Genomic DNA, 12303 nt, shown 5'->3' on the forward strand with positions numbered 1-12303 from the left:
GGAAAGTAAACTGTTGATTCATGTGTGCGAACACCTAGAAGGAAATTTTTTTTGGACAAAAAGATTCCATTATTTCTATCTTAAACTACTTCATATCATGGAGTTATAAATGGGACATTTTAGTGGGATCAAATATTCAGGAAACAGAAAAGCAAAACTCATTTGGAGGAGCAGAGGAAATTCAATGTGAGATCAGAAGGAGGAAGGATAGCAGAGAGAAGAAGAGAATAGGCACTAAAAGAGAAATAGTTGTCTAAAATAAATTAGGAATAGGCACTTATCTGATGGTAAGTGCCCATCAACCTCCTCCGTTGGTGTAGACCCTTCAGTGGAGATATTTGGGATTGGACAAAACTACAGAGGCTTGTATAATACCAGCTTAGAAGTTCAAGGATGGATCTGAACTTCCCACACCAAGGGTCTGAACAATAAGAAAGGGTTCAAAAGTTTTCTTCCCTTGCTCTGGATTCTAATCATAACAATGGTAGGTAGATAGATGGATGGATTTCTTGCCACTTTCTAAATTGACTGTGGTAGAACAATCCTTTCTGGAGGATGGCGTGTGGAATCAGAAGGAAGAACAGAAGCTCTGCTGGGTGCCCAGGGAGATTGCAGTTTTTAGTGGGGAGGGGATTTCTCCAGCATTTTCTGGAGTTACCACCTCTAGCAGGAGGGAGCAGGCTGGCCTCGGGTTTGGGCTGGGATGCTCGCTGCTGGTTCCCCAAGGGAGGGAGCCCCAGGCAATTGTCATCCTGTCTGCACTCCTTTTGGCCAGTTAATTCAATTATGCAGCCTCCTGCTAGAGAATGTGTGGCCAATTGCTCTCCAAGAAAGGAGCAAAGCGGAGAAAGAGGAATTAGCGTTTCTGAAAAGCCCAGTCTTTGGGTCAAGCAGGATGGCACCTTATTAATTGCTCAAGACCATTAATTGGATGGGAAGAGGGAGATGGTGTGCTAGGGCGGGAGAGGGGGGTTGTCTGACAGAAGTAAATCCCGCTCCAGCGCGCACATCTCTCTCCCACACAGAGACACCAAGCATACCACACACCTTCCTCGATGTGTTTCTTTACAAAAGGGGCACACTGAGCCACCTCAGAGCAGATGGAAGAGAGCGCTGACCAGTGTGTGCATATGGCAAGGATGATTTTCCCAACTTTGCTCTCAGGAATAAATAGCTTTTATTTTATTTTATTTTTTAAGTTGGGATGGAGTGAAAGGGATTAGTTGGCCAAATGGAGTTTCCATCCGTACAGTTCAAATGGTGGTCTGGGAACTGCAGTGCTGTGGGATGGAGAAGAGCTTTCCAAAGGAGATTTGGCATCCTGGTGATGCAGGTCCCTAAGCTTAGAGAATGGCATTTTACCCTCCCATTCATCTCCTTTAAAGACAAAATTGGAAGCTGTGGGAGCTTTGTTTCTCATTTTGCAAGATGTTTACTTTCCACTAACTTCTTCACAATGGGAGGGAGGGTGTGGTTGGGTTCAAGAAACACAATCACTGAAGCCCTGGATGTCTTTCATCTTTCACTGTAGTCATTCAGGTGAATGGGGTAGGGAAGGGGAGAAGAATGGAGAGCTATATTTATCTGTACTTTGGTAACATCCTAGAGTGTTCACTGAGGTGGGATGGCTGGAAGTCATCAGGGCAGAGCTTAATGCCAAAGACTATCAAGTGTGTGCTGGAGGGGGCTTGCTTTAAGTGAATCATCTCCTGTCCCATTTAGTACCAAACACATGGCCCAAACATGCTAGGACATGCAGAACCACACATTTTGAGCCTCCTGGTTGTACTTCCAGGAGGAGAGAGCAGGACTTTGCAATCTGCTGCCTGGACCTGAGCAAAAGGACCATGAATGAAGATGTATCTGACTGTATGTGTTTGCAGGGGGGCTTGGGAGAGGGGAGGTTTGGGGGGTGCGGGGAGAAGGAATCTACCTAGGAAGGAGCCACCCTTTGACCCTGGAGTTGGACTGAGTGGGAAACCAACTGCCTCCATCAGAAAAGCACATCTGGCCAGTCCCAAGATACATACAAAGTCCTAGCACAGGACATCCTGGGTGTATGGAGGTGGGTGGGTTTGTTGTTCTATAGGGGTTGGGGGTGCAGGGGTTAGGTCCTAAGAGCAAGCTGTCAGCTTCTTTCTCAGTGGGTCGAGTATCAAACCCCACTCAGTCCTTGCAGACCAAAGATTCTAGTACCAACAGCATCATCTTACCCCCTACTCAAGGGTCAAGTTGGATGTTCTTTCTTTTGCAACAGCCTTGGGCATTCAGTCTGTGGACTTCATTAAACCCAAATACAGAATTTCGAGAAGATGGGGCAAGGGCCCTGGCACACCTTGAAAAGGGGAGCAAATGGTGAGCTGCTGACCCTTGGGCTGGGTTGAGGCATCACGGATCTCCATTTCAGAGAGGGCATTTCAATTCTCGTCATGTGTCTTTGTCCATTTATATAAAGCAAAGACTGAGTGACAGCCCCAGTTAGCCTGCATGAGCAGATCCTAATAAACCCTCCCAAACCTCGACCTAAAAAAAAAAAAGAAGAAGAAGAAGAAAGGGGGGAAAAAAGCCACATGCCTATTTGCCTGCGGCTTATTATTAAGACAACTTCTCAGCTTAAATACTTAAAAGCTAACCAAATAAAATGAGAATTAAAACTAAATTACCCGTTCTATCTATAAGTCTGTGGGACCAGGTAGCTCTTTGGAGCTAGAAAAGGTCAGAGAGCAGCGCCAAATTGCAGTGCCTCAGTCTTGCCAGCATGTAGCCACTGGCACCCACTCAAGCACCAGACCACTTGGTGTGAGTAGCTGAATTTTGAAGGAAGTCAAGCTCCAATATAGTTTGAAAGTCTAACAGCTTCGCAGGAGATAGAGAGATGTGCAGATGTGCGCTACCTCCTTCCTGTCCTCTTTGTAAAATATAACTTTCAAACATGTAAGGGTTATTTTGGGGTAATGGTGTTCAGATACCTGCGCCACTGCTAAATCACAACCCCCCCACTACCACCCCACAGCGTAGTTTCCAAAAGGAAAGAAGGACAACAGAAAAGAGGGAGAAACGGGTTGGGTTGGGGAGTGGAAGGAAACGTTTTACCTAAATGTAGAATCTTGTCTCACATTCTTTATTCTCTTGCATTTTCCTTAAATATATTGTCAGTTACAACGTCTCTTTATGATGGGAACTTGAGACTGTCCAACATGGCCATTTATTTTAAAAAGCTGCTGAAAGGGCAACCCCCCCCCCCACATTCCCCATGTTGCCTTTCAAAAAGGGAAAAGAACCCAAATTTAGTGTAAATATGGAAAGAGCAGTATTGTTTCCACTTGGGTAAAGGCAGACACCCCAATCTGAGTAAAATGGATTTGGGTGCTTGTTGGAAAAAGCAGCTTTCAGCATCCAGGGAGTGGAACCAATAGGAATGAACACTTACTCGTGTAAAAAGGAAGCTTTAATTAATATACATTTCTATCTCTAATATACACATATGGGACTAGATCTTTATCTTCACAATAAAATGCGTGCAAATGCTCTCTGCAGAGATGAGTCCCCACCTCAGTCGGTATAGAAAAGCATGATAAAGGTTGGAAAAATGGATAAAAATGTTGAAAGAACCTCCAGTTCCTTATTAGGCGAAGATACAATATTTATTCCTTGTCTCCTGGGATAAATCTCTTCTGCCTATTGTCCTCCCAGTTCTCAGTGCTGATGCTTAATTTTCAAAACTTCTATATTACCAAGGGACCTACGACATCAGCCAAAGAAATACTCAGCAAGTACAAAATCTGTTCCAGGGAGCTGCTTTTGTGCAGAGGGAAAATTTTGTTCCTACAGGTTTTTAAGTGGGTACGAGGCAAGGAGCTATCTGATCCGGGCAAAGCCATTACAATTTAGATCTCTATCTATAGAACATTTTTTTCTCCTTAAAAAAATTGGAAAATACACGAAGTTTGGATTTTTTCCCGATTCTTTTTTTGGAGGGGGAAATTGCATCGTAAGCTTTTGGAGAAACCCAACATGTCAACTACCTTTCCGGGACTAGTCCACGATGCCGAGGTATTATTACTTTTTTTTTTGAGTGCGCGCGTGTGGTGTGTGTGTATGTGTGGCGGCGGCGGTGGCGGCGGCAGTGGCAGCTTCCCCTCTCTCTAATCTATATTGGACCGTTACATTTAATTATAATCTGGCTTTCGGGGGGAAGTTAAAGAAGGAAAGGGGAGAAAGTTCGTTATGACATCTGTCGCCAGGAAGGGCAACTCTGCCACGTTAAGAAACGTTTGCCACAATGAGGGGGGAAACATAATCCTAATAATAAAGAAAGGGAGGAGGGGTGAGGAGAAAGGGATAGGGATGGAAAAAAGATAGAAAGGCAAAGTAAAGAGATTGATGGGGGGGCGGTAGGTGGACGGGGGGGTGGGGAACAACGCACCCCTTTAGGAATGGGTTTATTCGGGGAAAGGGAAACGGGGGGAAAGGGGGAGTCGATTTCCTTGCCCCAAATGATCAATGCACTGAGCAAGTTGAACGTTTTGCGCAGACTTGTTTCGTTGTTCGTTTGTTGTTGTTATTGTTTTAAATCTATGAACAAGGCATGAACAGTAATTTTGAGCCGCTTTGGTGGAACCTTTCAGAATGCACAGCCGCAAGAATTTCGGGGCTGGGACTTGGAGCCCCGTGCGTGCGGACACTCGTTTGCTTGGGGCTGCCGGGGAGTCGGCACAAACCTGGATCCCCGCTCCCAGCTCCCGACTTAGCGAGCTGGGCAAGAGCTGTGCGTGTGCGTGTGTGTGCGCGCGTGTGTGTGCGTGTGTGTGCGCGCGCTCGCGTGTGTGTGTGTGTGTGTGTGTGTGTGTGTGTGGTGTCACCCGCACCTATATAGGGTAGGGGATTTTCCCCCCTCCCCCCCCCCCCCCCGTCTCTCGACGGTGAGGACGAGGCGGCCCACCCCCCCACCCCCCCGTTCGCCCGATCGCAGACTTGGTGGCAAAGGCGCCGAGCCTGGGCTTGGGCTCGGTCCGAACCCTGCGCGCTCGCTCTGCTCGGGAGAGCGGGAGATAACGCTCCCGGCTCCGGGAGAGCGGCGCCTCGGTTGAAAAAATGACAAACCTCAAGTTTTTCTGCTCTCCCTTTTCCCCCTCTTCCTTCCAGATACGTCACGACGGATCAAACAGCTACCGTTTGATGCAGCTTGGCTGTCTGGAGTCCGTAGCCAATTCCACTGTCGCCTATTCCTCCTCCTCTCCTTTAACTTACTCCACCACCGGCACCGAGTTCGCATCCCCCTACTTCTCCACTAACCACCAGTACACCCCGCTCCACCACCAGTCCTTCCATTATGAGTTCCAGCACAGCCACCCGGCCGTCACCCCCGACGCCTACTCTCTGAACTCGCTCCACCACTCGCAACAGTACTACCAGCAGATCCACCACGGGGAGCCCACCGACTTTATCAACCTGCACAATGCGCGGGCGCTCAAGTCGTCCTGCCTGGACGAGCAGAGGCGGGAGCTGGGCTGCCTTGATGCCTACCGCCGCCACGACCTGTCCCTCATGAGCCATGGCTCTCAGTACGGAATGCACCCAGATCAAAGGCTCCTGCCAGGGCCCAGCCTGGGGCTGGCCGCCGCGGGAGCAGACGACTTGCAGGTAAATAAGAGCGCAGCGAATTTGTCTGCGCGCTTCCCTCTTATCCTCCCCCCTCCCGCTAAGCTGACTGTAAACCGTCTCCTCTCTCTCTCTCTCTCTCTCTCTCTCTCTCTCTCTCTCTCTCTCTCTCTCTCTCTCTCTCTCTCTCTCTCTCTCACACACACACACACACACACACACACACACACACACACACACACGCTAGCGCGCGCGCACGCGCGCACACACACGTATACACACCACTTATGGAAAGTTACCAAAACTGCTAGAGAGGCGTGTGCCTTTCTGTCCCTCTCATTGGATCAAGGCATTTCACCTGGACGCTGGGGGGTCCGCTATCTGTGAATCCCCGTTTTCCGAGGGTCGGCCCAGCAGGCGTCTGTGAATCCACTTTTGTGTCCCTACGGGGGTGCGGAGGAGGAGTTAGTTCCAAGAGCCTTGGGTTGAGCCAAACGGGTCTCAGACTAAGACCCGATAAGTTGATGACCAATCGCACCCTCGGTCTCAGTCTATCGGTGAGTCTCAGACAGAGTTGTCACAAACCAAGTTCCTGGTTGTTATTGTTGTTGTTGTTATTATTATTATTATTATTACGTGTTGGTTTGATCCACAGACCTTGTGGAGACTCTGAGCTCCATTAACAAAGGTTTTCCAAAAATACTAAATAGCTATGATAAAAAAAAGAACTGCACGTAGAAACCTCAAAAGAAAATTGCCCCCAATAAAAGAATCTGCAGAATACACTTCACTAGGGTATGGGATAGATAGGAATTCTTTCTGCCTGAAGAATGCTCCTTTGGGTGAATTACGACTTTGTTTTTCCTCTCGACTATATTTACCTTTTACATAGAGATCAACTTTATAAGAAGGAAATGAAGAAACAAAGAAAGGGGAGAGGAAAGAAACGGAGAAAAGGGAGAGAAAAAAAGGGGGAGATAGGAAGGGATGATGGAAAGAAGGCAGGAAGGGTGAAGGAAAGAAATTCAGTCACTGTGAAGAGCATCAGACGATTTTTCTAACTTCTTAATCCGTTTTGCGCATTCTTTGCCAACAATAGGGTTTATAATTATGTAGACATATTGTCTCAGGCACATTTCACAAATTAGCCTGTAAATGTCCTAAAAGGAAACTAGACAAAATGAATTTGTGGTGCTTTTGGTTAAAAGTGTAGCCCTATGTGCAAGTTTCTGCTCTTTAGTAGCCCATAAAGCTTGCAACCTCTTCCCAGTGTCTGCAAGGAAAGGGGTGATACTGAAAAGCACGAATTGGAGACATATGAGGTCCCTCGTTGCGCACAGAAAATCTTTTTTCCTCATTTACCTACAAGCAAGAAATTGTTTTTAAATTACAGTGTAAGCCCTTACATTCCCAGCAAAGAGCCATAGTGGCAAGATCGGCACACGAGAAAAGAGATTTGGCTCCATAAACCTTGACTTTCCTCACTTAGATTCACGAAATAATTTTATACGCTCAGGGCAGTTTACATTTTTCACAAGGATCCCTTATGTCTCAAGGGGGGAAAAATCTGCCATTCAGTGCTTAGCTCAACTAAAACCTATTTACTCCTTTTAATAGCCACGTCTGCTGCTGATTTTTTTGTATCTGTACAAATTTTTTTTCTGTGCTAGGCACAAAGCCGGGCATTTTTCAAAAGAGGGGATTAGAACATTTGCAAGCACCAGACAAAGAGTGAATCCCATGCAAAAGAACACCGTAGTTTATCCAATTTTCAACTTAGTGCCATTCAACTGGTCATTTATGCAATGTCATCCAAGCAAACATGTTTTACTTATGAGGGGGGAAGTTTGTTAAGAGAGCAGGATTCATTTCTTCTAAGAAAATAAACATCTTAATGGTGCGTCAGTGAAGGGAAGGGAAGTGGCTCATACCCTGGAAGAGTTTGTAAATCACTTTATCTTCTACACTTCAGACATTTGAAACCTTTATGCATCTTATCTTTTAAAAAACATTCTTAGCATCTTTTTTCCCCACTTATTGCTTCTGAATGGGCATACTGAAACAAACATTTCAAGGAGAAATAGAATACGCTGCACTTTATATACACGACGGTCTCTCTAACTATCTATGTGAGGAGTGTGGTTTTATATATATATACCCATATACACGAAACAAATTGTAAAATCTGGCCAGTTATTTTTTTCTGCTCTTCTTGGACTTAGTTAGCAAGATGAAAAAAGAGAAAGAGAAAAAAGTCAAAGCTACTTTTTAAAAGAGAAATGGTTGGGGAGGGGATGTGTTGGAGAGACCCGTCTCTTTCCTTTTATTTCTTCCTTTTTAAAACATTCATCAGCATATGCCTCATTTCAAATGCAACAAATGTAAATATACTTTTGCCTGCACAGAATTTTAAGTGAAAGTCCAATGGTTTGGAGGGCAGTCTAAGTCTGCCTAACAGATGCAACCAGTCTTGTGGCTTCAGTTCCATCTTTGAGTCCCCTAAAAAGATTTGCTATGGCCAACAAAGGGAACTGTCACACCTTTTCCCATCACCGCTTTAATTTATGCTCAGTCTCCAAGTTTTTTTTCATATTGATTTGATAATCACTTTAAGGCAGAACATTTAAAATAAGAAAGAGCTTGTGAGTAAGTTGAAAAGGGGGGTCTTACAGGCCTGCCTCAATATGGTGAAAATGGGGGAGCAAAAGGAGCCAGGGCTGTAAAGGTTGTTTTGTAAAGTGGGTTTTTATTATGCACCGACTCTCTCGCATTTACTTAACTCTTCACGGGCTGTTGGGTAGGTTAACACCCTTCAAGGCCTCTTTCATGTCCAATACCTCGTTTGTTTGTAAAGGAAAATGAGGCTTTAACACATTTCAACTCAGGGAAAAAAGAGACAGAGAGAGAAATTTTTATTTGTCTTAATCAAAAATCAGAAAATCCTTCCCTCCTACCCAGCTCAAATGATCCTTCAACCCATTAGGATGCTGAAGGTAGAAAGGGAGTAGATCTCAAACTGAAGGTGTGTCACCTATAAGCTCTATTTTTGGATAGCATTAGAGTATGCTCCTCCATCTGGGATAAAGCAGAACTTCCGTCTGCTATTTCTTGGATATTGCACAAGAGATGGCTCCTCTGAGCTCCCAAGAAACCTGTAGTGCCAGAATGGCCACTTCTGGTGTAATTTGCTCCATGCAGAAAGTTCTCTGGAAAGTGAATCTGTCTGGATGGGTACTCAAAGGGGTTTTCATTCTCTTATGTTCAGATGAAAGTCACTCGGGGGCTTTGAAGTGTAATGTTTTATGGTACTGTAAAATACATACGTTAAGATTTATGCAACTTTCAGACTGCTTTTTTCTGGCAGTTTTTTTTCTCTTAAGATATATATGCTGCCAAACTTATTCAGGCTCAGTAGTTGCTTTTAAATACCTATATGAATAATAGGGATTTGGAGTTCAGGAGTAGAGCAGATTGAAAGACTTAACTCTTACGGTTCCATGTAGTAGTTCCCATTTGAATTATTAACATAATATTTTTCTTTTATTAAGGGCTCCGTGGAAGCCCAGTGTGGGCTTGTTCTCAATGGCCAAGGTGGAGTGATAAGGAGAGGTAAGTAGATACTTTGTTAAGCCTAAACATTCTTCTTTCTGCTACTTCTGTTTTGAAAATCTGGTGATACTTTCAAATATTCCTTGTTTGACGATGAGGAAAGCACTTACTCTTGCCTCACCAAGCCATTACTTTTGCCCCCTTGCATATACACTCTAGCATATTCACGTTGAAGAGTCTCCAATCTTCCAGTGAGAAGGCTTTTGATCAGCTTGTGCTCAAAATACTTGTTATACTAGGGATTTTCTGCTCCTCATAGGACATTGACAAAATCAAAGTTGGGAAAGAGAGACTGAGAGAGAGAGAGAAAGAAAGAAAAGAGAAAGAAAGAAAGAAAGAAAGAAAGAAAGAAAGAAAGAAAGAAAGAAAGAAAGAAAGAAAGAAAGAAAGAAAGAGAGAGAGAGAGAGAGAAAGAGAAAGAAAGAAAGAAAGAAAGAAAGAAAGAAAGAAAGAAAGAAAGAAAGAAAGAAAGAAAGAAAGAAAGAAAGAAAGAAAGAAAGAAAGAAAGAAAGAAAGAAAGGAAGAAAGGAAGGAAGGAAGAAATCCTTCTCACACCATCACCACATCCTCAAGCAGAATTTCTGCTCTCTTTTAGTACTGAATGTGCCAGCCACAGCCTGCATGTTTGAGGTGATGGTGTTAGCTTGAGGCTTTGAGGGATACTGTGAAAGGCTAGATTCGTTGAAGCTTTAGGGAGGACTAATGAAACACCAATATAGTAGCTGCCCTTATTTTTCTAGGTGTCCAGAACATTTCTTTCTTTAAGGGAGGGTGGGAGGAGGTGGTGGTGTTAACTATACTGGGTAAAGCTTTCTTGTTCCCATCTGTTGAGGCAAACATCTGAATCTAGAGTTACCCATGGAATTGGAAGGGGTGGGGGAAGGAAAGAGTTGAGAGCTGTTGATTTTGGCTCAGACACTGAAATGGGGGTGGGGGCTACATCTCAGATGTTCCATTTTGACAAAAGGTTTTGAACTATGGCATTCTCAGGCCTCAAGGCAGTGCAGATTTTGCTGCCTTCCCCATTTAACTGTACTCAGAGCCTCTGAAGCTTATTTTTCTAGCAAGCTGAAGAACACACAAGGCAAGGGAGACCAGCTGTTATCCCAACTTCATATGAATTAATAAGAGGTGCCCTATTGAATAGGACTAATTCCAGCTCCAGGGCCATCGTCATCTTTAGTAACTGAGCTACTAAAGACTGAGTCACTTTTGATGGCACCAAATTAAAGAGCTTTAGTTCCTCTCTTCATCCCTTTCAAAGTTTGTTGAAAGATTCCACTGCTTTTTTCACAAAATAAATGCAGTGATAGAACACGGTAGTATTTTTTATTTTGCTTAAGTTTTACACCAGATGCCCAATGTGTAACTCTACTTAAATTGAGGGGGAAAGAAAGCTAAGTATATTTTCCTTTTAAAATTTTACTGGTTATCATTGTTGATATTTGGAACTTCCATTAAATGTGAAAGAGTTATTCAGCTCCTTGTTCAATCCCAAGGAGATTTGAAAACTTACAAAGCTGCAAAATTTGTGTCGCAATGAAGAGTTTTTAGAGAATACAATCATCCTTGTCAACCGATATTCAGCTATACTGAGATTGCATGAAATACTGCCAAGATTAGTTAAAACTGATACTGAAAATGCAGACACTGGTGTTGGGGTTTAAAATTCTCACCGAGCGGGTGGGGCAGGTGAGAAATGCTGAACTGGGTTTGTTAGGGCGATCCTTGGAAAGGTGATTCCAGCACTCAGGGCGCACAGCTATGGCGGTGGTGCTGAAGGACAGCGCCACTAATTAGCTCCATAGCCCTGCTCCGCGCCACTTCGGTCTTCGCGTTCTGTTCTGCTTATTCTCTCCAAGATCACCTTGGCAAAAGACTGGAAATTGCATCCCACGGTACAATATCTGACAGAGGATGGAAATTATCCGAGGCCAAAGGCCGGAGATGGTAGGGAGACGGTTGTGTCAATCCCCTGAATTTTCGAAGAAAGGTTGAGCGGGCTACTCCTCACCATTCCCTGAGAGAAGCCAACGGTCTAGGTTAACTCTTACTTGGGTAGCTCAGGCCTATTCTATCAGGATGGCAGGAAATAATATACCTTCGTTGTTACCTTATTGTTCATGTAGAATTCCGTGCCAGTTTGTTTCACCTGAAAATCAGCACAGACGCTCCTTTTTTTTTTTCAATCAAGTGTTGAACTGTTAGGAGAGCACCGTGGTTCCAAAGAGATACGGGAAGGTAACATTGAGGTTTAACTCTGAATTGACGAAGGAAATCCGAATCCTCACCACTGCCTCCCTTTCCGCCCCCCTGGCAAAGGAATTCAGAATTTAGCTGCCAAGTGTATTTCATTTCCACGTGTCTAAGAGAAAGGCCAATTAACTTGCTTGGGCCCCAGAGACCAGGCTGTGTGGCTATGTGTGTCTGTTTACTCTGAAGCAATCAATGTTCAGGACAGTTTACAAATAGATAGCGAGGAAGGCTTGCATCACAAAGCAGTATTTATCCTGTCCTACTTCCCAAACTCTCATTTCAAAATTTGGGGGTTTGTTGTTGATTTTTTTGTCTCTTTTACCTAATGCCAAAGAAACTTACTAATGTCAGGGTAGTGTACAGTATTCGGAATATCAGCTCAAGTCACCTTTGTTCATAAGAATTGGGAGCATGTTAACACAAAAGCTCTGTCTGATGGTCATGAGGTGGGCAAGCTACTTGGATAGGCTTGTGTTTCTCTTCTAATCCACACTTTACAGTGACTTCCCTGGAAATGTAGTTTCTTGAGGAACACACTTTTTTTTTAAGGCACTTTTGCTCTGTGGCCAAAATCTGGAATAAACAGATTTTGTTTATTATCATTCTTAATGATTTCCCAAAGGTACTGTGGGAGGAAAGACATACACATCACTTCCAAAATAAATAAATCTAAAGATCTTTTAGGTTTCTGATAAAAGATCCCTAAATGCTCAATGAGGAATTCATCAGGGATTAGCTGTTCTGGGTTTTGGGCTGGGGGCAGGGGGATGGGGACGGACCTCGGCATTCTCCGTTATGTGAATTTGGCTGCTTTTTCTTGCGAAGAGCAAAATAGCA

The 12303-nt window shown here is 44.2% G+C and overlaps 1 protein-coding gene across 2 annotated transcripts in view; it reads left to right on the plus strand.

Moving 5' to 3' along the window:
- Positions 1-3857: 3857 nt before the first annotated feature.
- Positions 3858-12303, plus strand: part of TFAP2D (transcription factor AP-2 delta) — a 67362-nt gene continuing 58916 nt past the window's right edge. The window contains exons 1-3 of one of the 2 annotated variants that reach the window (XM_004605850.2): positions 3858-4053; positions 5146-5643; positions 9150-9210. In XM_004605850.2, the coding sequence (XP_004605907.1) occupies positions 4015-4053; positions 5146-5643; positions 9150-9210 (598 nt within the window). In that variant the 5' untranslated portion in view covers positions 3858-4014. Of the gene's footprint in view, positions 4054-5087; positions 5644-9149; positions 9211-12303 lie in introns of those variants that run through there. The other variant, XM_055135927.1, reaches the window with a different exon arrangement.

Source organism: Sorex araneus, chromosome 4, assembly GCF_027595985.1.
Source record: "Sorex araneus isolate mSorAra2 chromosome 4, mSorAra2.pri, whole genome shotgun sequence".
NCBI lineage: Eukaryota > Metazoa > Chordata > Mammalia > Eulipotyphla > Soricidae > Sorex > Sorex araneus.